The sequence below is a fragment of the Coregonus clupeaformis genome, chromosome 11 (genome assembly GCF_020615455.1).
Source record: "Coregonus clupeaformis isolate EN_2021a chromosome 11, ASM2061545v1, whole genome shotgun sequence".
Classification (NCBI taxonomy): domain Eukaryota; kingdom Metazoa; phylum Chordata; class Actinopteri; order Salmoniformes; family Salmonidae; genus Coregonus; species Coregonus clupeaformis.
The window spans coordinates 48,504,092-48,530,044 of record NC_059202.1 but is presented as its reverse complement, the minus strand read 5'-3'; the positions used below and the strand labels follow the sequence as shown (position 1 = coordinate 48,530,044).

The window sequence follows — 25,953 nt, the reverse complement described above, 5'->3', positions numbered from 1 at the left end:
TATCTGACAAGGATAAAGAATGCATGTTGGTGTCGGGAACATGCCACCTAAGCTTCTCTTCCTTTTATATTTATTTTTTAAATATTAATATCATACAGTCGATGCCTAGGCCTATAGGCCTATATGCATGCAATGCCCTGATGCATTTAGCGCTCAAATCTCTGACAGCTAAACCGTGAGGTGGACAATTATTGTTTTAGGAAAGTAAAAACCAATAAAACAATAGGCTATAAAGTTTTTAATATGCTACACATCGAAACACAATGAATCGTTATTTTGTCATTTGTTATAGTCATTTCTTAAGGACATGTAACTGTGGGTCATTTGGCCAATATTGCTTGTTTATTGATGCAGTTGGTATGGTGAATTATTATTAATGAATTGTAGACTTTAATGGACTATGAGGTAGAACTGGGTTAATCATGAGCATAGAGTTAGATTTCTTTGTTACTGGGCCAGGAATTGAATTGGGTCATTTCACTGTGTGTGTGGGGTTTGTGTATGTTTCAAGGATTTAGGGCCTTGTCATGGTTAAACTAAACATGAGTGTGTGTGCAAGACAGGGGAGTGAGTGGAGGAAGAGAGTAAGAGGGGGTGCCATTCTGCAGACTGGCATCGGCTTTGTTGAAACTCTAATAAAGTAATATCTTGACGCAACAAAAACTCTGTAAGACCTTATTTGTAATAAAGTATAGTGGTTATTTTCCACAACATAATTGGCGATCCCGGCAGGACTGGTTATAAGAGATCTTTGAGTGCTTTGCCATCGGAGGAGGTTTTGATGAATCACACAATCAGTGGCCACTGTTTAAACAAAGGTAAGTGACGTTCTTACTTAAACTGTGTGTTTCGATCAAGCTGAATCTGAGGGTAGGGTACGGAAGGGTTCTCTCCAGAATTTAAGGACAAAATTTAGCAGAAGAACAGAGATTTTGTTGGAATAAAGAATAAGCATGCATGCAATGTGATTGTTGAAAAGTGTAAATAGGTTAAATCCTGTGGTACCGCTGTGGGGAGCTAAGTTAGCACTCCAGAGGACTGGACGGGCAGGTGGCTAGCCAAGAGTTGTACATAAGACTGAGAGGGCCTACGGTACCGCTCTAACGTGGAGTTCATTGTTAGAGGACTGCTCGGGTAGGTGTGCATTATCCTGGAGGAGGGGATGCACAAATTAGACAGCTAATCGGGTAAGAAAGTAGGTCATCCTGAGTAGGTGACACCATAAATTGGAAGTCGCGCTTTTCATCTCAAGTAGGTGAACGGTTGTGAACGCCACCAGGGTTTCAAAAAATAGAGAAATAATTAGATAGAGTAGGTCTGCTCATCTTGTACGGGGGAATGGTTTGTTTGAGCGTCTGTGGTTCATTCAATTGTGATTAAGTTGTCATTTGGTCAGCTTCGTTCAATCGTCTGACACATTTGTTCGTCCTGCTGGTCATTCTGTCTGACTTTTTAAGCACGAGTGGCTGCTTATCTGTGTGGGTGATCGGACAATAAAAATAAATCCTGTAAATAATAGCCTTTTCTTTATGGAGAAAGAAAAGGAACTATATTTTAGGTCGTTTTGATGCTTCTCACGTAACTGGGAGAAGAAGAAAAGGAGGTGTGTGTCTTTTCCCGGAGGGGTATGAGTAATCCTGTTGGAGGAACAGGTCACGTGTACGGGGGTGATCATTTGACGTCGACACATTGAATTTCGGTCAAGCTTTTAGGGGGTAATTAATGTTTGGAAATTTAGGAGTAATATAGGATTATGGTAAAATTAACCATAGTGGAATGTCAAAGAATATTGATTGTATGTTGGTAAATAGCGGTGTGTGAATGTGATATGGTAAAATTAACTTCCGGGAATAAAGGATCATTAGAAATACGAATGCGGTGGTTGATATGAATAATATTAAAATATGTTCAATGTTATGTGCGGATAAGTGATTATTAGAGGGTGGGTAAAAGTGAAATAATATATGAGTGCTGGCTTGTGCGCCCAAACACGTAGACGTACGTGGGGGGTGGGAAACAGTACATAGAGCGTGTGGTAGAAAAGGTTAAGCAGTATAATAACTATCTATCATTTCAGGAGCAGAGGTGATATAGTAAAAGAATTGTAGTAAATTGGGGGGGGGGAAGCATAATCCATTTGATTAAATTCGTTAGATCTGTTACCAAATCAATGAATGTAGAGTTGACTCGTTGACTGCTAAATTACAAGTATGGTATGTGCAAGAAATAAGAACCACTACAGACCATTTCAATTAGGATAAAGGAGGATTTATTTGTCATTTCAATAAAGCATAGCCCTGCATTACTCACTAAAATCTAGTTTTTTAGTGTTTTATTAATTTGAGCGTAATCAGAAAGGACAGTTATAGATATTGATTAGCGGACTGGCAATTGCGATAGAGCTGAGGCCGTGATTTGAATTGATAACAAAGGAAAGCAATTTGATAGGGGAGTTAGAATTTCAACAGTGAATTGTTTGAGTAGACAGAGGAAAGTAATGTATTTTAATAATATGAATGCAAATATACTGTTAGTTATTGGTGGTTTGGGCATAGACTTTACTAATGCCATGTTTTAGTTCGCGGGTAAAAGAGAGACAGACTAGCGAGTACGAATCGAGCTGTAAGTGAGATTAATAATAGAAATCTAGATAGGAGAATTTAGGATAGGGAGTAGCAGTCCAGATATAAACAAGGAAAAGGGAGAGTTGAAAGCCAAGGTTTGGGAATAAATGCCGAGACGAAGATTAGAAAGAGAACCACGGGAAAACAGATACAAAAGTTCAGATACGGGAAAATAGAGTATGTTAGTACAACGGGAGGGTTTTTGAAAAGTAGAGTAACGAGGATATTGATCGGGGAAAGTAGGGTGTGGTCTAGCGACCTAGAACCAATAGGGTACTGGGAAAAAAACTGGGGACAGGAAAAGTCTCCAGGGCTATTTTATAGGTTTGGGATAAGATAAGGGAAATAAGAGTATAGTTAGAAAGCACAGGGGAGTGACTGTCTTATTTTAATGGGAGATGAGACAAGGGAACAAAGGATAAGAACAATATTAAAAGAAAGGGATAATCTCATTTTTTGGAAAGAAGAAGAGAGAGAATGAGAGAAATCTTGAAAATATTCTGTGAGGAAGGAAAGAGTTGGAGGGACAGCATAGCCAAGGCTAGAAGGATACTAATGGAGAGGGAGAGTGGACCATAAAAGGCTGGTTTAACTGCACCACCACCATACACAGAAGGGGGCAGTATTCTCAGGTCACAGGTCTAGTCTCAATAACAGGGAATGTAGAGATAGAAGAAGAAAAAAGGAAGCAGCAGGTTTCCACACCAAGAAGAGGAGAACAATCACATTTAGGTATAAACTGTTATGAAAGACTGAGGGGGATGTTAACGGAGCTGGAAAATTATGGGATAGATGAACAAGAGTATGATGGGCAAAGAGATGGGGGGAATACAAGTGATGAGGAAGGTGAAGAACTTGGACAGTATGCTGACTCTGATCAAGAACAGAGGGCGACAGAGGGACGATTATCACAGCAAGGAGCCACAGGAGGCGAGACTATAGCAACATAATTAGGTGTGGCACTACAAGCCCATCGGGAAAAATCAGATTTAAGAAGCAGAAGGACAATAAGAAAGCCAGAAAAATATGGAGCTCAATATCCCATTTTGGTAAAGGGGACACAGGTTCACTATGTGCCCTGGGGATCACAGGACCGGGAGGGCCTGGTGACCAGACTGCCTAACCTGCATGAAGGAGAAGGGAAACGGATTAGAACATTTGAAGAACAAACGATGGGGAAGCTACTGACGGTGGGAGACTTGAAGGCATTGCTGGCCAGGGTGGTGGGAGTGGCCAAAATGGAGGACCTGTTGCAGGCAGGTGGCCTCATACCGGCGGTACGGAGGACAGTACTGGATGGAGTGGCCTTTGACAATTATAGGCCAGGACTATGGCACACTCTGAGAATAGAGTATCCAGCCAAAATAGACCCTTAAGCACTAAGAGGGGAGCCATTGGGGGATAAAGAAAACCTGGCAGGTTACCTGGACAACCAACTCAGGAGGTGGTGACAAGAAACAGAAAGAGATCCAGAGGGGGATCCACTGATGAGGATATCATTGATGGAAGCAATGCCAACGCCTGTCAGAAGCCAACTAGAAGATGTGGTGGGACTAACGGCAGAATCACGCAAGGAATTCTGCGACCATATTATCCACGCAATGGAGAAATGCAGGAGGGATGAACGGAAATTGGCAGAGCAATGGAGAGAGATTCTGAGAAAACTGGGACAGTTGCAGCTGGAAGAGATGACAGGAAAGGACAAAAAGAAAACACAAACTACACCTGTTCTCCAAGAAGGTCAACAGATACCGCCTCAGCAGCAAGGCCAAAGATCTACTACCTTACCAGTAGTGAATGTGTACACACACCAATCCCCTGGACAGCGGCAAAACAAGAATAATGAAAAGAGACCCAATAATCAATGGTACCAACCACAGCATCAGACACACCAGAGTGGTGGACCAAGAAGACCAGGTGTTTGCTGGAGGTGCAGTCAATCAGGACATACAAGAAGGGATTGTCCTACCAAGCCGTGGTGGCCTAGGCAACCACAACAGGGTAATTGGCAAGGGAATGGGCCCAGCTTAGCTGAATGGCAGCAGTCTTAGAACTCGTGGGAAGGACCAAATCAGGATAGCTAGAGAAGCATTTATTTTGGACTAGGGGACAGGGGACAGCACTAACTTCTTGTAGGTTCTGGATTGATTACACTACAATTTATATTTGTACTAAAATCAATGCAACAGGTTGAAATGATTAGATTACTGGAAAGTGGTTATGGGTTTGTTATGTTATAGGTGTATATTCCACTTAATGAAAAATGATAATGTCTGATGTGACTTGGTTGGGAGTCTTTTCTGGGATTGATGGAAATCCCCTACAGAATGAATGATGAGGGAGATGTAGGAGACTCACGTCTCAAACAACATTTTAATAGATACTTGGGATCAAATATCCTTACACGGAGAAATTGACTGTATTTGCGGCTACGGAAAAGCCTAGGGGTTTAAATCTTATGGGACTTTATTGGGTTAACCAGGGGAAAGTGTTGTAGGAGTAGTTATTCCTTGGGAAAGTGCACTAAACCCTGTACATGTTAGAGCCATACCAAATACAGAAGGAAGGGAATTGAAGGAGCCGTTAAACAATGATTGGTATAGATGAGTACAATATATTACATTACAATTAAATAAAGAAAATAGTCTAATATGCACCACATCTCCGTTTAAAGAATTAACAGTAGTTCAAAATCTTCACAGTTACCAGGACTGTGCTAGGATTCAATCACAACTTTTGTAATATTTAGGAAATTATAAATATAAACAATTTTATGATCAACCAGGATGGGGAGAGAAGTGTAAGCAATTGTTAGAATAGGAACAAGGAAAGGGGAAACGCCAGAGTAATGTCAAATAGACTATGAGCAAATATAGGAATGTTACAATAAAACAATTGGGTTATATAATTTGGGAGAATTCAAGGGAGAATGTGAAACTAGGTGGCATTTAAACAGATAGCCTTTGGAATGCAGGGACCCCTCAAAGAAAAATATATCAGGCAGCAGGATCAAGTATTAGAAATTGGTATTAAGAATGAGTGGTGAAACATAATAATTTGTCATATAGTCAATTCTTATAGGGATGTTTTGGATTAGAAATGAACTCAACTAAACTGTTATGATCTGTCCTTTCCTGAGGTTACTACGGATGGTGTCTTAATGCATATCAGAGATAATTCGGTCCAGAACGGTGTGATCCTCAATAAAAACCAAACACCCTCTACCCGGCTGAAGAGGAGCAACAAAGGCGTTGAAGACGTTCCTGTCCAGCACCACCTCTACCAGGAGACCTGAATCAGAACCAGCATCAAATCAAAGCAATAAATTGCCTTCTCTTTTATGCCTTTTCTCTCAAGAAGGTGACAGGAGTCCATGTGGAGTGAGCAGGAAGAGAGATCTATTCAAATACAACATTTCTCATAGTTTGGGTATACTGGTTGGCAAAATGGACAAAACAGAATGAAGGTGGAGGTGGGGCGGCTCAGGTGTGACATTGGAATTGGGACATTGCCATGGGCAATCCAAGATGAACTATGAAGCTATCTGAAGAACATAATGAAGACGCCAGAAGACTGAGTGCCGGTAGAGGAAGGGAGTGTTAGTTGAGGTAGTAGTATGTTGAATTGAGGAGGTATTATACACTGCTAAATGTATAGTAATTTAGACTAGGAATGCATTAAGATACTGATCTGTTGTAATTCTCGTTATGAGGAAGGTAATGCTAGAATTATGATAATATAACTATACAGTATGCCAGTGTCAATATGTGCCATGGTGAGAGTTTTAACTTTGAATGATGGAACCAAGATGACTAAGAATTGTCATTCTAAATTTGTTTTGGGTAATTAATTTGAGTATGATTATGAATTGTAAGCTGACTGATTGATCTGAATGAAGTTATGTGAGTTAAAGATATTGATATTATTCTTAAACATGTCCTAGGTAGTATGGCTAAAACAGTGCTACGTTAGTTTTAATGTGTTAGGATACTAACACTTATATTGGAATTGGTTTAAGTAGAAATATTGATATTGTTCATTATGAGTATAACTTTGAATGCAAAGATGGTGATTGATAGCATAAACATAATATACTTTTGTAAGGTTATGGGATTAGTAATCCCATGAGGGGGGATATGTGGTGAATTATTATTAATGAACTGTAGAGTTTAATGGACTATGAGGTAGAACTGGGCATAGAGTTAGATTTCTTTGTTACTGGGCCAGGAATTGAATTGGGTCATGTCACTGTGTGTGTGGGGTTTGTGTATGTTTCAAGGATTTAGGGCCTTGTCATGGTTAAACTAAACATGAGTGTGTGTGCAAGACAGGGGAGTGAGTAATTGGTTGGAGTACTATGTGCATAATAAAAGTCGAGTTTAGCCGCCCTCAGAGACAAAGGAAGTGGGTGGAGCAATAAAAGAGCGGGAAACTGAAGAGGGGACTATATATGAAGGAGGGAGAGAGTAAGAGGGGGTGCCATTCTGCAGACTGGCATCGGCTTTGTTGAAACTCTAATATATTCATATCTTGATGCAACAAAAACTCTGTAAGACCTTATTTGTAATAAAGTATAGTGGTTATTTTCCACAACACTGGCAGTGCCAGGTCTGAGGTTTCTTTCTCTCTCTCTTTCTACTCTCAGATCTGAACGGGTCTGTTTGGGTCTGTTTTTACAAAGGTATTTTCGGAACGTGTCTGATTGTCCTCAGGTCCATTTCGGAAAAGGTCTACGTTTAAAAAATATATATTTATGCATATCGGGTCGGGTGGGAAAGCCACGGATCCATTTCGGAACGGATCCAACTTTTTGGACCCGTGAAGACCTCTACGGCTGGGTATCAGGAAGATGCGGAGTACCCCTTTGCATCTGCACAGCGATAGGCTAGTCGAAAGATTCATGTGGACTTTAGGTGCCCAACTAGCCCTCGAGACTGCCCAGGACCAGAGTGATTGTGACATCCAATTTCCCCTCATTCTCATGGCCTATCGAAGTGAGGTGCAGGAGTCAACGGGCTGCACTCCTGCACAGTTGATGCTGGGGAGAGAATTGAGGACCCCACTTGCATATGGGCGGCCGCCTGACGCACCAGCTGCCACAGCAGGTTCTGAGTGTTCCCGTCAGCTGCAGGCCTGCTTGGAGGTGGCCCACCACTTTGCTCAGCAGACGACGGAACTGACAGGCATGCGACAGAAGCGAAGCTACGATGCACATGTCAAAGTTCAAGACTTCCAGGTTGGTGATCTTGTGTGGGTGTATGGTCCGAAGACGGTAAAAGGGCGGAGTACAAAGTTGAATAGCAACTGGATCATGCTATGTGATCAAAAGAGTTGGAGAAGTTTTCTATGATGGCCCCCAGAGGCCGGACCGTGGTGCTGCACAGGGACAGGATGGTGCCCTATAAAGAGGACAAGCAACCAGCCTTCGCGAGGACACCCAAAACCCAGGGGACAACCCATTCTCCTCAACCCAGAAGTGAGACCTCATCGCCGCAGCACACCTTCCACAGAGAAGGAGTGACACCACATGGAGCCATTGTAGGGGAGAGTGGGGTAAGTTGAGTGTTTTTACATTCAGCATCACTACGTCAAGGGAAATATAGTATTCTTTCTAACAAAGATATCTACATGCACTCACCGGCCAGTTTATTAGGTATACCCATCTAGTACCGGGTCTGACCCCCCCTTTGCCTCCCGGACAGCCTGAAATCTTTGGGGCATTTTACAAGGTGTCAGATACGTTCCACAGGGATGTTGGTCCATGCTGAAGCGATTGCATTACGTAGTTGCTCCAGATTGGACGGTAGTACATTCATGCTGCGAACAGCCTGTATCATCTCATCCCAAAGATGCTCTATTGGGTTGAGGTCTGGGGACTGCGTAGGCCACTCCAGTAAACTGAACTCACTGTCATGTTCCAGGCAATATATTTCCACTCCTCAATTGTCCAGTGTTGGTGATTGCGTGCCCACAGGAGCAGCTTCTTCTTATTTTTAGCTGATAGGAGTGGAACCCGGTGTGGTTATCTGCTGCAATAGCCCATCCGTGACAAGGATCAACGAGTTGTGCGTTCCGAGATGCCGTTCTGCACACCACTGTTGTACCTCAACGTTATTTGTCTGTTTGTGGCCCGCCTGTTAGCTTGTATGATTCTTGCCATTCTCCTTCGACCTCTCTCATCAACGAGCTGTTTTCGGCCACAGGACTACCGCTGACTGAATGTTTTTTATTTGTCGCACCATTCTCGGTAAAGACACTTTGCGTGAAAAGCCAAGGAGGGTGGCCATTTCTGAGATACTGGATCCGGCACGCCATATCACGCTCAAAATTGCTTAGGTCACTAGTTTTGTTCATTCTAACGTTCAATCGCACAGTATCTGAATGCCTCAGTGCCTGTCTGCCTGCTTTATATAACAAGCCACGGCCACGTGACTCACTGTATGTAGGGGTGATCCATTTTCATGAATGGGGTGTACCTAATAAACTGGCCGATAAGTGTATATTTCAGGATGTTGTGTATCCCTGCAAATAATCAGAATTCATGTAAACTGAACAGTTTGGAAAATATAGCTTATCCAAAAAAGTGATCTCTTGGCACAACTTACCCCGGGTATGGGGTAAGTTGAGCATAGGGTCAGGGTAAGTTGAGCCGGCTTAGGGTAAATGGGTGATGGTGTCCTGTGACAGTGGGTGATGGTGCTGGAAAAGTCCAAGTTTAATACATGGAATGTGGGTGTGGTACTGTATAGCTTAAATGTATGCCTACATTCAGATATACTGTAGATAGTATGAAAAATGTATGCACTCACTAACTGTAAGTCGCTCTGGATAAGAGCGTCTGCTAAATGACTCAAATGTAAAATGTAATCTCTCTGCATTTGAGGCTACTAAGGCCATGACACTGGTCTGTGAAATTCTTGATATGTTTAGCAAGCTCAGACTCCATGTCATCAGATAAGACCTTGTGTGCCTCTGCTACTCTATCATTGCCTCTTTTTCGCATAGGTACATGTTCGTTTTCTTTTTTGTCAATTCAGTCAATTTTTGTATCCCTTGCTGCTGCTCGTATGGACTTCTTCCCTTCTCTCACTTCATTTGCTGCTCGCACAAGAACCTCAACGGGGGCTAGACCCCTGCTTTTTTTACGTTTGTATAAACAGGGCATGATGATGTCTGCTCTTTAACATAAAAAATGCACTATATTGAGTTCATATGCATGACATCGCACTAATACTATGCATATTATGCATAAAACTGACAAAATGTAGTCATAATTTGTATGGGGTATGGTGGCCATTGGCTCAACTTACCCGTGGCCATTGGCTCAACTTATCCCAAGGCAAACATTTTGCCTAATATTATTACCCACACAGCTACAAGGATGCACTTTCATGCTAGGTTTAGGACCTTATATTGTATCTTATAAAGACTCCAACTGATGTATAAAACAATCTCAGAACGATCTACTTCAGATACAAGCGTCATGAAACCTATAACATAATACATTCATTTGACTTTGTGAAAATCCGTTTTTTTTTACCTAACTTGCTTACATTTTCAATATGGTTTCATCCTTCACAGATGCCATGAAATTATCGCCTCTTCCATAATATATGGCCAGATTATACATTTTGTGTATGGTTTCTAACCCTTTGGCTCAACTTACCCCACTCTCCCCTACTCTGCAATGTAGGGTCTCTACACTGTGTATCTGAGCTATTCTGTATATCTGAGCTAAATACACGCCAGCTGTATTTCTACCTGTTTGAACGGCAATAGCTCAGATACACATGAAAACATGAATTGACCCCAGGAATCACTCAGATACAGTGGGGGGAAAAAGTATTTAGTCAGCCACCAATTGTGCAAGTTCTCCCACTTAAAAAGATGAGAGAGGCCTGTAATTATCATCATAGGTACACGTCAACTATGACAGACAAATTGAGGAAAAAAAATCCAGAAAATCACATTGTAGGATTTTTTATGAATTTATTTGCAAATTATGGTGGAAAATAAGTATTTGGTCACATACAAACAAGCAAGATTTCTGGCTCTCACAGACCTGTATCTTCTTCTTTAAGAGGCTCCTCTGTCCTCCACTCGTTACCTGTATTAATGGCACCTGTTTGAACTTGTTATCAGTATAAAAGACACCTGTCCACAACCTCAAACAGTCACACTCCAAACTCCACTATGGCCAAGACCAAAGAGCTGTCAATGGACACCAGAAACAAAATTGTAGACCTGCACCAGGCTGGGAAGACTGAATCTGCAATAGGTAAGCAGCTTGGATTGAAGAAATCAACTGTGGGAGCAATTATTAGGAAATGGAAGACATAAAAGACCACTGATAATCTCCCTCGATCTGGGGCTCCACGCAAGATCTCACCCCGTGGGGTCAAAATGAACACAAGAACGGTGAGCAAAAATCCCAGAACCACACGGGGGGACCTAGTGAATGACCTGCAGAGAGCTGGGAACAAAGTAACAAAGCCTACCATTAGTAACACACTATGCCGCCAGGGACTCAAATCCTGCAGTGCCAGACGTGTCCCCCTGCTTAAGCCAGTACATGTCCAGGCCCGTCTGAAGTTTGCTAGAGTGCATTTGGATGATCCAGAAGAGGATTGGGAGAATGTCATATGGTCAGATGAATCCAAATTAGAACTTTTTGGTAAAAACTTTTTTGAGTGAAAACCTCCTTCCATCAGCAAGGGCATTGAAGATGAAACGTGGCTGGGTCTTTCAGCATGACAATGATCCCAAACACACCGCCCGGGCAACGAAGGAGTGGCTTCGTAAGAAGCATTTCAAGGTCCTGGAGTGGCCTAGCCAGTCTCCAGATCTCAACCCCATAGAAAATCTTTGGAGGGAGTTGAAAGTCCGTGTTGCCCAGCGACAGCCCCAAAACATCAGTGCTCTAGAGGAGATCTGCATGGAGGAATGGGCCAAAATACCAGCAACAGTGTGTGAAAACCTTGTGAAGACTTACAGAAAACGTTTGACCTGTGTCATTGCCAACAAAGGGTAAATAACAAAGTATTGAGAAACTTTTGTTATTGACCAAATACTTACAGTGAGGGAAAAAAGTATTTGATCCCCTGCTGATTTTGTACATTTGCCCACTAACAAAGAAATGATCAGTCTATAATTTTAATGGTAGGTTTATTTGAACAGTGAGAGACAGAATAAAAACAAAAAAATCCAGAAAAACGCATGGCAAAAATGTTATAAATTAATTTGCATTTTAATGAGGGAAATAAGTATTTGACCCCCTCTCAATCAGAAAGATTTCTGGCTCCCAGGTGTCTTTTATACACGTAACGAGCTGAGATTAGGAGCACATTCTTAAAGGGAGTGCTCCTAATCTCAGCTTGTTACCTGTATAAAAGACACCTGTCCACAGAAGCAATCAATCAATCAGATTCCAAACTCTCCACCATGGCCAAGACCAAAGAGCTCTCCAAGGATGTCAGGGACAAGATTGTAGACCTACACAAGGCTGGAATGGGCTACAAGACCATCGCCAAGCAGCTTGGTGAGAAGGTGACAACAGTTGGTGCGATTATTCGCAAATGGAAGAAACACAAAAGCACGTGGAGTTGCAATGATCATGAGAACGGTGAGGAATCAGCCCAGAATTACACGGGAGGATCTTGTCAATGATCTCAAGGCAGCTGGGACCATAGTCACCAAGAAAACAATTGGTAACACACTACGCCGTGAAGGACTGAAATCCTGCAGCGCCCGCAAGGTCCCCCTGCTCAAGAAAGCACATATACAGGGCCGTCTGAAGTTTGCCAATGAACATCTGAATGATTCAGAGGAGAACTGGGTAAAAGTGTTGTGGTCAGATGAGACCAAAATCGAGCTCTTTGGCATCAACTCAACTCGCTTTGTTTGGAGGAGGAGGAATGCTGCCTATGACCCCAAGAACACCATCCCCACCGTCAAACATGGAGGTGGAAACATTATGCTTTGGGGGTGTGTTTCTGCTAAAGGGACAGGACAACTTCACCGCATCAAAGGGACGATGGACGGGGCCATGTACTGTCAAATCTTGGGTGAGAACCTCCTTCCCTCAGCCAGGGCATTGAAAATGGGTCGTGGATGGGTATTCCAGCATGACAATGACCCAAAACACATGGCCAAGGCAACAAAGGAGTGGCTCAAGAAGAAGCACATTAAGGTCCTGGAGTGGCCTAGCCAGTCTCCAGACCTTAATCCCATAGAAAATCTGTGGAGGCAGCTGAAGGTTCGAGTTGCCAAACGTCAGCCTCGAAATCTTAATGACTTGGAGAAGATCTGCAAAGAGGAGTGGAACAAAATCCCTCACGATGATGTGTGCAAACCTGGTGGCCAACTACAAGAAATGTCTGAGGTCTGTGATTGCCAACAAGGGTTTTGCCACCAAGTACTAAGTCATGTTTTGCAGAGGGGTCAAATACTTATTTCCCTCATTAAAATGCAAATCAATTCATAACATTTTTGCCATGCGTTTTTCTCGATTTTCTTGTTGTTATTCTGTCTCTCACTGTTCAAATAAACATACCATTAAAATGATAGACTGATCATGTCTTTGTCAGTGGGCAAACGTACAAAATCAGCAGGGGATCAAATACTTTTTTCCCTCACTGTATTTTCCACCATAATTTGCAAATAAATTCATTAAAAATCCTACAATGTGATTTTCTGGATTTTTTTTCCTCATTTTGTCTGTCATAGTTGACGTGTACCTATGATGAAAATTACAGGTCTCTCTCATCTTTTTAAGTGGGAGAACTTGCACAATTGGTGGCTGACTAAATAATTTTTTCCCCCACTGTATGCACAAAAACAATATAACGTTCAAAGTGGGTGAATCTTTCCTTTAAAACCCGGTTGGCCGGTTCTACAGTCTCATTGTTCTTCTAATTAGTTAGCTAGCTAAGGAGTGGACCCGATAAAGCCACAATATGTGACCCGTTTCAAGAAGCTATGTATATGTCACTACTTCACAGGAGAAGCATTTTAATATTTTAATATTTATTTTAATCAAAAAGCGTTTTTGGCAAAAATGCCTTCTGGAACATGACAACTTTCATGTGCCTTAATGACAAACTTGTATGCCATCTGTAAATATGAATACAATTGTTAAATTACGAGACTAGTTGGTTTAGCCACGGAAAAAGACAGGAACCTTCCCGCTCCATGTATACATGTAAGAGTCTAGCAAAATGTTCAGATATTATACTTTTCTAATTTTGTCAGAAAGTTATTTTAATTTAATGCATGGTGGCTAGCTATGACAATCTGTTTGTACTGTACCTATGGGTTGGGATTACGGTTAATTGTTTAGCTAGCTAGCTAGCTACATGTCTAAACAAAAGACTCCACTTCGCAAGAGAATGATTACATGACCCATCAAGTTAGCCAGGTGTGTCTGGGGGTGATTACGGCCATCTATTGTATTACATGAACATGTGTAAATGTCTAGACAATAGTGACCCATCAATTTAGCTAGATGTGGCTGGGGGGTGGTTATAGCATTTCCTTCACATGACCCATCAATTTAGACAAGTGTCTGGGTAAGCATAATCTAATAATCATAAAATATTTATAAAATATTTGTATCTGGACACTTTCAAAGTCAGGTTAGGATAGAGGCCAAGGACTAGATAAAGTGTATTTTTACCTGGAGTTTTTCCTTATTGTAGGCTACTACTTTCACCACTTTTAGTCTTGAAATCTTTGGTTGTTTACTACACTACCTTACTCACTCTGTTTAGCACATGGCCTCACATGTGAATCCTTAAAGAGATGGGTGGGGCTAAGGCTTAAGAGGGTGTGAACGATGCTGAATGGGTGTAGACAAAGAAAAGCTCTCCAGTAGGTTTACCAAAACATTCAAGGGCCATTTTCTCAAAGGTGAGGTTACAAGTTTATCAACTTTCAAAGCAGAATTACTTTCCCATTGTTCCTCAACTGCAGTGTATAATATACCATGTTGTAGCTATGAGTCTCTACTTTTATCCAATGTAAAAAACACCATTCAAATGTTGCTACATAAGACCAAATCGATGTGGTTGGTCACATATGTTATATGCAGGACGTTTTCAACTACGATTCCTATATGTGGGGTGTTATGGGAAAGATTGTTTATAAAAATCTAAAGGTATCAGTCGACACTAATTATCTCTCTCTTCCATCTCCTTAGCCCTAACCCTTCCATGTCTGCAGATCTGAAGGGTCTAGAGAAAAGCAGTAGTGGTGGATCTTCCACTATATTGCTTCAACCGCACACATCAAAGGGTAAGGCCAAGGGGTAGAGAGGGAATTGTGGCCGACTTTATATTAGCTGTAAAAGGCATAGAGTTACTGGATAACCTTCAGCATGGCCTGATTCTTGGCCCTGACTGCATGGTGGAGAGCGGTCATCCCATCTTGTGATCTGAAGTCCAAATGTGCTCCACCTTGTTTCAACACAACGATGACCTGCGCCATATTGTCCAGGTGGGCTGCAAAGGTCAGTGGAGTTTCTACAAAACAAACACACAACATGGTGTTGTTTAGTGTTATATATATATATATATATATATATATATATATATATATATATATATATATATATATGTTATTGCATTAACATCATCAAAGAAAATGTTATGGGTAAGTTTCCTGGAATAGAAGGCTAGTTCTGGAATAGAAGGCATGTTCAAAGAAGAATGGCCATCGAAATAACTTTGTAGTCCAGGACTAGGCTTTGTCCTGGAAACCAGCCCTGTAAGTACCACATAATGAAGGTGCACAAAAACACAAGCAATTGTACTATGGCCGTAGACTGAGACTTTAAAAACATTTGAGGTGAGCTGATCTCTAATTTCCATTTACAATAAACTAAGCCATTCATAATTGATTGGACACTGTTTACTTCTCAGAAGCAGCTGCTGTATAATACAACATGAGGTGCACATCACAATATTGAGACAGAGCCTGTGTGTGTGTGTGTGTGTGTGTGTGTGTGTGTGTGTGTGTGTGTGTGTGTGTATGTGTGGCGTACCACCAGTTTCAGGGTCATGATAGTTGGGGTCGAAGCCTTTCTCCAGCATCTTTGCCACTTTATCCAGCTGGTGATGCTGAATGTGGTCCATGAATTTCCTATAGTTGGCCTAGGAGTAGGAGGGAGCAGAAAGAGAGATAGATAGAGAGAGAGAGAGAGGACGGATGTGTGATACAGGGAGGTTGGTACAGTAGGGAGGTCAGATGATGGTTACACAGGTCTCTGCACTGCTGTTCTTCTCATGGTGCTTTCCCCAGGGACCAGGGACACATGTGCTGCTTTCCAGGCCAGTTATAAATAGCTATAAGAGCAGGTCCCAGAGCTGAGCTGAACTGAACAGTGCCAGGCAAAAAGGGAGAGAGGCTCGCCTGCAACCTTCAGGCAGGACAGAGACACTACAGGGGGACTGACGCTGACCAGAGCACTCTAACGCAGCTACACACACTTTGAACAACTCCAACACACACACCACACACACACACGCGCAAACAAACACACACAAAGGAAGAGTGGACTTGAAAGAACAGGGAAAACAGCAGGGATGGAATTTGATAGGTGAATTATTTAGTATGGCATTCCCGGACAGTGATAGGAATTATCCTGGACTCAGTCGTTTTCTGTCTCAATCCAATACTCCATCTTGTTCTGTGTTAAAATACGTACCTGCTAAATATTGAGCCCATGGAAGTAATGCACTTCAATAATTTACACTTTATATTCAGCTTGTAGCCGAATAGTGCATTGATTTGATCAGTATTACAGAGAAAGGACCTGAGATGTTCTTTCACTCATAATACAATGAAAATCTCAAAGACAAGCTCCGTTAATAATATCATTTTTCACACGACTGTAGTGTCTTGAGCCATACTCTACTGCCGCTGAAATTTTATTTTCTTCATTGACCTTTCCAGCACGGTTCCATCATTGGCGGATACATAGTGTGAAAAGGGTATACCTGTCCAAGGTATAGCTTTCACCTGATCCAATACAATAAATGACACCAGCAATTGATATTCAAAGTCATTGCAGTGAATATAATGAATCTATTGTACAACCTGAAAGAAGTGAAAAAGGGAATATAGAGCCTCATTTATTTTTCTCACCTCCGTGTGGATTTTGGCAATCTCCTTTTCGTTTACATTGGGCTGCTGGTAGACCCTGCTCTTGTAACGGAACTGTAAATAGGAGAAGAGTATTAAAGGAAACGCTTCACTTAAAGCCAACAGGTAATAATGCATTATGATGTTGTTGTAATGCATTGTAAGACTTATCATGAGCATGACCACCCTATAATGTCTCTTATAATCATCTCGTAATGATCCTGACTAACAAAACAGCCACAATCATACCCTGCAGCACTGACACTGGTGATCCATATATTCAAAACTAAGTAAGTAGTACAACTACCAGTAGAAGAAGCAGGCAGTAATTAAGACTTCAGTCAAGTACTAGCGTTACCAGGGGACCCCTGACTGGGGCTATATCGAACAAAGAACAGAGAGAGGGAGCCAAGAGGGAGTTTCCAGCTATGGAAACGTTCACATTGGGTTTTTGGTAGACCTTGCTCTTATAACGAAACTGTAGGGGATTCAAAAAAGATGACTTCCCAATCATACCCAGGGCCCGTATTCACAAAATCCTCTCAGCGTAAGAGCGCTGATCTAGGATCAGGGCCCCCCTGTCCATAGCATTGTTCTATAAAGCCTCAGTTATGATCTTAAAGGCAAAACTGATCAGCACTTCTCTGAGACACTTTATGAATACTGGCCCAGAACTGGTGATACATATGTCTAATACTAAGTAACTAAGGTGTACTATACTAGAAAAGATCACCCAGGCAGGCAATAATTAAGTAGTAGTGATACCAGGGGACCGCTGACTGAGGCTATATAGAACAAAGAACAGAGAGAGGGAGCCAAGAATGGAGTTTCCAGCTATGCCGCCTCATCACAATCCAGCCGAGCTGTTTGGAAAACAAGACTTATTATAGTGATGCAGTCCCTTGATCATTCATTAAGTGGCTGCATTTCTCCAGATTCTTTGATAATGATCAACCAGGAGAAGTGCTTATACAGCAGCCCTGGGTGGGGTTCAGCAGTGTGTCCAGTGCTGTGTTACTGGACCGCAGGGATGGAGTAGTGCTGGAGAAATGTAGGAAGTAGGGCCCACACACACAATCCATTACAACGTCGTACTTGCCTAATAAAGGTATGTTGTAGAGCAATCAGTGGCGTACGTTTGCCAATACAGGAGGACTGGACTTGAGGGATGGAGCCATTCTGGATAAATTAAGTAGGGCCTGCAATGCACACACTACTGCTCCACCACATCCTCTATAGGCTAGTAGAACGTTTTGAGCCATGAGTGCATCTATTTGACAAGACGAAGATCAAAACAGTAATAGCCTGATGAAGGTACTGTATGTTGTGGAGCAATCAGTGATGGATGTGCGTTTGACAATACAGACTAATGGAGCTGTACTGTTTCTGTACCACCAGAGTTGGGATCCCTTTGCTGATGGTGGGGGAGTTAGTCTGAGGGTTAGGACTAGGGCTAGGGTTAGGGTTAGGACCTGAGGGATGGATCCAAGCAGTACTGTTACTGTACCTCTAGAGTTGGAACCCCCTTGATGCTGGTGGGAGTGGGGTAGTCTTTGAGGGGGCGCTCTTCGTCCAGGAAGCCAGACTTGCGGCCCTCCACAGCGGGCTGAAACAGGCCATAGTTCAGCACGTCCCTCAACGTCTGGGTCAGTGTACACAGGATCTGCTGCTTAGCAACCCACACGGTGGCCTCGGGCTTAAACCTCATACATGTCTGCTCCAAAACAAAGACAACACATGTAAAGATCATACTAAAATACCAAACCTGGAGTTTAAACATACATTTCTGCTCCAAAACATTAGACGACAGCTGGCGTTGGGTTTAAAAAGCATACATTTCTGCTTCTAACATACACATGCAGATTTTACATTCTGGCAGCAGGTGCTAACAGATGGATCTGGACAAACAATAGCACACGTCTCCCTGCCAGTGAGACAATGGCTGTGAATATAGGCTTTTATTTACAGTAGAATAGACTAGGAAGTCCAGTATAGAACAGTATGTAAATGTCTACTAATTATATTCTGCTACAGTAATTAGCTAGCCTCTTCCCAACAGAAGCAGGACAAATATTATCATTCCATATTCATTAAGTCATTTGGCAGAGGTGCACACTACACAGTATTGGTGGAAGAAAACAACTGGAATTAGCTCAATCAATTAGTAAGGATTATAGCAATGCATTATGCCTGTTATCCAGAAAATCCTAGGGGGTTTATCTGAGAGTGTGTGTTCATTTCTGATAAGGCATTTGAAAAACAACAGCACTTCTTCTCAGCAAGAAAATCTATGTTTTGTGGCTGAATAACCTAGCTATTGATTTTCAATTGCTTTTTTTCTCCCTCTTACATACAGTGCCTTCAGAAAGTATTCATACGCCTTGACTTATTCCACATTTTGTTGTGTTACAGCCTGAATTCAAAATGGATGAAAAAGTATATATAATTATACCCATCTACACACAATACCTCATAATGACAACGTAAAAACATGTTTTTAGACAAATGTCGTAATGTATTGAAAATGAAATACAGAAATATCTAATGTATGTAAGTATTCACACCACTGAGTCAATACTTTGTAGAAGCACCTTTAGCAGCGATTACAGCTATGTGTCTTTCTGGGTAAGTCTCTAAGAGCTTTCCACCCCTGGATTATGCAACATTTGCCCATTATCCTTTTCAGAATTCTTCAAGCTCTGTCAAGTTGGTTGTTGATCATTTGCTAGACAACCATTTTCAGGTCTTGACATAGATATTCAAGTAGATTTAAGTCAAAACTGTAACTCGGCCACTCAGGAACATACACAATCTTCTTGGTAAGCAACTCCAGTGTAGATTTGGCCTTGTGTTTTAGGTTATTGTTCTACTGAAAGGTGAATGAATCTCCCAGTATCTAATGAAAAGCAGACTGAGCCAGGTTTTCCTCTAGGATTTTGCCTGTGCTTAGCTCTATTACGTTTCTTTTACATCCTGAAAAGCTCCCCAGTTCTTAACAATTACAAGCATACCCATAACATGATACACCATCCAAAGTGTAATCAATAACTTCACCATGCTCAAAGGGATATTCAATATCTGCTACCAATAGGTGCCCTTCTTTGAGAGGCATTGGAAAACATCCCTTTGTGGTTGAATCTGTGTTTCAAATTCACTGCTCGACTGAGGGACCTTAAAGCTAATTGTATGTGTGGGGTGAAGACATAAGGTAGTCATTCAAAAATCATGTTAAACACTATTATTGCACACAAAGTGAGTCCATGCAATGCATTGGGTGACTTGTTAAGCACATTTTTTTCTCCTGAACCTATTTAGGTTTGCCACAACAAAGAGGTTGAATACTTATTGACTCGACATTTAAGCTTTTCAGTTTTTATTAATTTGTAAACATTTCAAAAATCATAATTCCACTTTGACATTATGGGGTATTGTGTGTAGGCCAGTGAAGGAAATCTAAATGTCATCCATAATAAATTCAGGCTGTAACACAACAAAATGTGGAAAAAGCCAAGGGGTGTGAATCCTTTCTGATGACACTGTATCTATCTAACTGCTCGGCTGAGAACAGTGTGACTTTCAGTTTATACATTATACAGTACATAGCTATTGTAGCTCGCTCTTTCATATTGACTATATGCAGCTAGGTTGGCGCAAATATCCCACAATAGCTATGACCTCATTTTTTAACAGCTTTGTGCTTTACTAACAATTCTACTAGCCTAGGGTTCAGTCTTTCACATAAGCAACACGCAGTAACAAACTACCGGTATGTCGTAATTCCAACCAGCATGCAGCATCCCAAATATTTTTCTACTCTCACTAGCACTGATTTGGCAGATAGCTGCTGTTTTCTTTCCTGTTTTCCTTGCAATGATTGTGACGTGGTCGTTTGTCACGACCGTCTGAAGGAGGAGACCAATGCGCAGCGTTGCGAGTGAACATGATGACTTTATTAACTTAAAGCAACCACGAAGAAAACAACAAATGACGATCCGTGAAGTTCTATACTGAATACTACTAACAGCAACAAAGAAACAATAACCCACAACACAAAGGAGAAAACACACAGAATATATATGGCTCCCAATCAGAGATAACGAGCCGACAGCTGACACTCGTTACCTCCGATTGGGAGTCATCGACCAATCACCACATGACACAAACAAAATGAAACTCACCCATCCCCAACTCCACCAAATGAAATACACCCAAACACACGAAAATGAACAACCCTGGCTCAATATAAACGTCCATAGAGCCAGAGTGTCACAGTACCCCCCTAAAGGTGCGAACTCCGGGCGCACCAACATCAGGACTAGGGAGGGTCTGGGTGGGCGTCTGTCCCTGGTGGCGGCTCTGGCCCAGGTCGTGGTCCCCACCCCCACCTTAGTCACTATCCGCTTCCGTATTCCCTTCCTCATGACCACCCCCAACTAAACCCCACTGGATTAAGGCGGCACCGGACTACGGGGCAGTACCGGACTAAGGGGCAGTACCTGACTAGATGGCGGATCCTGGCTGGCTGGCTCTGGCGGATCCTGGCGGGACGGCTCTGGCGGATCCTGGCGGGACGGCTCTGGCGGATCCTGGCGGGACGGCTCTGGCGGATCCAGGCTGGACGGCTCTGGCGGATCCTGGCTGGACGGCTCTGGCGGATCCTGGCTGGGACGGCTCTGGCGGATCCTGGCTGGACGGCTCTGGCGGATCCTGGCTGGACGGCTCTGGCGGATCCTGGCTGGACGGCTCTGGCGGATCCTGGCTGGACGGCTCTGGCGGATCCTTGCTGGGACGGCTCTGGCGGATCCTGGCTGGACGGCTCTGGCGGATCCTGGCTAGACGGTTCTGGCGGATCCTGGCTGGACAGCTCTGGCGGATCCTGGCTGGACGGCTCTGGCGGATCCTGGCAGGACGGCTCTGGCGGATCCTGGCTGGCTGACGGATCTGGCGGATCCTGGCGGGCTGACGGATCTGGCTGCTCATGGCTGGCTGACGGATCTGGCTGCTCATGGCTGGCTGACGGATCTGGCTGCTCATGGCTGGCTGACGGATCTGGCTGCTCATGGCTGGCTGACGGATCTGGCTGCTCATGGCTGGCTGACGGATCTGGCTGCTTATGGCTGGCTGACGGATCTGGCTGCTCATGGCTGGCTGACGGATCTGGCTGCTCATAGCTGGCTGACGGATCTGGCTGCTCATGGCTGGCTGACGGGTCTGGCTGCTCATGGCTGGCGGAAGGCTCTGGCTGATCCTGTCTGGCGGAAGGCTCTGGCTGATCCGGTCTGACGGAAGGCTCTGGCTGCTCCTGTCTGGCGGAAGGCTCTGGCTGATCCTGTCTGGCGGAAGGCTCTGGCTGATCCTGTCTGGCGGAAGGCTCTGGCTGATCCTGTCTGGCGGAGAGCTCTAGCGGCTCCGGTCTGGCGGACGGCTCTGAAGGCTCATGGCAGACGGGCGGCTTTGCAGGCTCAGTACAGACGGGCAGTTCAGACGGCGTTGGGCAGACGGACAGTTCAGACGGCGTTGGGCAGACGGGGCAGTTCAGACGGCGTTGGGCAGACGGGCAGTTCAGACGGCGTTGGGCAGCCGGGCAGTTCAGGCGCCGTTGGGCAGACGGGCAGTTCAGACGGCGTTGGGCAGACGGGCAGTTCAGACGGCGTTGGGCAGACGGGCAGTTCAGGCGCCGTTGGGCAGACGGCCAGTTCAGGCCGGCTGGCGACGCACATCGTGGACCTGGTGCGTGGAGTAGGAACAGGCCGGACCGTACCGGGAACACCCACCACTGGCCTTAACTGGGGATCAAGAACGGACCGGACCAGACTGGGAACACACTTCAGTCTCTCATGCCGTGCCACAACAACTTCCCTCCCTCTACTCGCCAATGGCTCCCGTAATCCGATAGCCTTCTCTCCTTTTCTCCCCTGTGGCAGCCTCCTGCTGCCCAGGCGCCTGCCATGTGCCCCCCCAAAAATTTTTGGGGAGTAACCACGGGCTTCCAGCCTCGACTCCGCGCTTCCTCTTCATACCACCTCCTCTCGGCTGCAGCTGCCTCCAGCTCTTCACGAGGGCGGTGATATTCCTCCTCAGACCACCTCCTCTCGGCTGCAGCTGCCTCCAGCTCTTCACGAGGGCGATGATGTTCCTCCGGTTGTGCCCAAGGACCCTTTCCAGCCCGAATCTCCTCCCATGTCCAAAAGTCCTTAGGAGGCATCCATAACTCCTGTGTCCAGACCCCTTGCTCCTGGACGCGCTGCTTGGTCCTTTTTTGGTGGGTTATTCTGTCACGACCGTCTGAAGGAGGAGACCAATGCGCAGCGTTGCGAGTGAACATGATGACTTTATTAACTTAAAGCAACCACGAAGAAAACAACAAATGACGATCCGTGAAGTTCTATACTGAATACTACTAACAGCAACAAAGAAACAATAACCCACAACACAAAGGAGAAAACACACAGAATATATATGGCTCCCAATCAGAGATAACGAGCCGACAGCTGACACTCGTTACCTCCGATTGGGAGTCATCGACCAATCACCACATGACACAAACAAAATGAAACTCACCCATCCCCAACTCCACCAAATGAAATACACCCAAACACACGAAAATGAACAACCCTGGCTCAATATAAACGTCCATAGAGCCAGAGTGTCACATCGTTAATCCACACCCGGCTATGATTACAGACACCTGTGTGTGTCCTTCCAAACTATATAAACTAGTGACCCGCAGTGTTTGTCATTATACCCTGATGAAGACAGCTTGTCTGTCGAAACGTTAGTTATAAAATTACTGCATCTGAGGTCGTTGTTTTACCTACTTTAGTTGAATGCACTGATTGTTAGTCACTCTGGATAAGACTGTCTACTAAATGACTAATATGCAAAAAAAAAAAAGTTATGTCCCTGTCCCTACTCACGGACTACTGTCGGTCAGGGATGACAACACAAATGGAAAGTGAAAGGTGCTTATGTTTTGGCTTTGAACTGGATTTAGATTGCATATTACTGCAGTATGATAAGAAAATAATTTACAGAGACAGAAGTGTGTACTCACAGACTGCTGCAGGTCAGGGATGACCACACAGAAGACCAGTGACTCCCTGCGGGCGGCCCTATCCTTCTCTGCCCTCCTGCCGGTCCTTCTGCTGGCCCTTTCCCCTCCAGGTCCTCCATGGCCAGGCAACTCCTTGGAGCTGTCTGTCTCAAAACCTCCAGACCCGTCAGAGAAACTCTGGGCCATCTCCTCCTCGCTGGACGTAGGACTCCGAGGCATGATACTCTACTGGAGAGAGGAGACTGTGTTACACAGTGTACACTATACAGTATATACTACTAACGCACACACAAGCTCAGAAGGTCAGGCTACGAGGCATGCTGGACTCTACTGTAGCCGTGCCAGGGATAGAGGACTTCATTATACAGTAACCAACCCCAGATAAACACACAGACACAGTGTACTTCACACATAAAATACTAACACACACAAACACGCCATCTCCGGACTCAACGTTGGGCTTCGAGGCATGATACTGTACTACACTGTTGCCGGGGGAGGGAGCGAAGAGAGGAAAGAAGGGATATTACACAGTGTACTTTATACACACACACATATGCACACACACAAAAGTTCTGGTCCATCTCCTCCTCACTGGACATTGGGCACCGAGGAATGATACTCTACTGGTCAGGCCAGCAAGAGAGAAGGAGGAGGGGAGAGAGAGCGAGAGAAGGGAGGACACAGTGTTACGTAGAAACCATACAATTACAGACACAGATACACATACAAACATAGTGTACTTCACACACTGACGCGCACACGGCGTCACACACACACACACGACGTCACACACACACACACACGCACACTGTGGACCATCTCCTTCTCACTGTACGTCGGGCCTGATATTGGACTGTGGCCGGGGGAGGGAGAAGAGATAGGAGAGAGGAGAGAAGAGACAGGCTCACCCAGATCCATACATTTATTACAATGTCAAACATACAAACAGGACTATGACAATGCTATATCCCAATTATCTTTCCTTCCTCCCAAAGTGTGCACCTGTTCACTTCCCTTCACTGATATGAAAGGAAATAACTGGAATAAGAAATATGGTGGAAACCTCCACTCACCCATGTCTCCACCAATCCAATGCTTTTAGGTTGTGGGAAGTAGTGAACAAGTGAGTGCACACTTCAGGAGAAAGGAGATATCATTGGGACGTGATTCATATCCCCTCATTTGGCGCCAAAAACAGATTTAGAATGTTTGCTAATGTTTACTCGTGTTGCTAGCGTGTATAAGCATATTCCTATAGCTAAACATGTTCCACGGTTGTTATGCAAAAGATCACACTCGAATAGAAATGTTAACATTGTTTATTATACTTTAAAGTTACATTATTGGGGCATTCGCATGCTTGTGGTAAGTGGGAAACTATAAATCCAACATTATTGTGTTTAAGTGCTTTTGAAGTCGGAACAATTATCTTTGTCTCTTTGTCAACAACAACTGGTGCACAATCACTAATATTAAGGAAGTCTCAAGGTTCTGCTCGCCTGAGTTAGAGTACCTCATGATAAGCTGTAGACCATACTGTTTACCAAGAGAGTTTTCATCTATATTCTTCGTAGCTGTCTATTTACCACCACAAACCGATGCTGGCACTAAGACCGCACTCAACGAGCTGTATAAGGCAATAAGCAAACAAGAAAATGCTAATCCAGAGGCGGCGCTCCTAGTGGCCGGAGACTTTAACGCAGGAAAACCAAAATACGTTTTACCTAATTTCTACCAGCATGTGCAACTAGAGAAAAAAACTCTAGATCACATTTACTCCACACACAGAGACGCGTACAAAGCTCTCCCTTGCCCTCCATTTGGCAAATCTGACCATAACTCTATCCTTCTGAGACCGTACATACATATCCCAACAAGAAGCCATGGATTACAGGCAACATCCGCACTGAGCTCAAGGGGCGGGACACTAATCCGGACACTTATAAGAAATCCCACTACGCCCTCAGACGAACAATCAAACAGGCAAAGCGTTAATACAGGACTAAGATCAAATCCTACTACACCGGCTCTGGCATTCGTCGGACGTGGCAGGGCTTGCAAACTATCACGGATTATAAAGGGAAACCCAGTCGCGCTGCCCAGTGACGCAAGCCTACCAGACGAGCTCAATGC

The 25,953-nt window shown here is 43.8% G+C and overlaps 1 protein-coding gene across 1 annotated transcript in view; it reads right to left on the bottom strand.

The window, feature by feature from the left end:
* LOC121577180 (SH3 and multiple ankyrin repeat domains protein 2-like) overlaps positions 1 to 25,953 on the bottom strand; it is a 155,502-nt gene that overhangs the window by 104,108 nt on the left and 25,441 nt on the right. Inside the window, exons 2-6 of the mRNA XM_041890946.2 lie at positions 23,818 to 24,045; positions 18,271 to 18,477; positions 16,767 to 16,838; positions 15,664 to 15,772; positions 14,991 to 15,142 (exon numbers count right to left, since the gene is read on the bottom strand). Of these exons, the coding sequence (XP_041746880.2) occupies positions 14,991 to 15,142; positions 15,664 to 15,772; positions 16,767 to 16,838; positions 18,271 to 18,477; positions 23,818 to 24,036 (759 nt within the window). The 5' untranslated portion in view covers positions 24,037 to 24,045. The remainder of the gene's footprint in view (positions 1 to 14,990; positions 15,143 to 15,663; positions 15,773 to 16,766; positions 16,839 to 18,270; positions 18,478 to 23,817; positions 24,046 to 25,953) is intronic.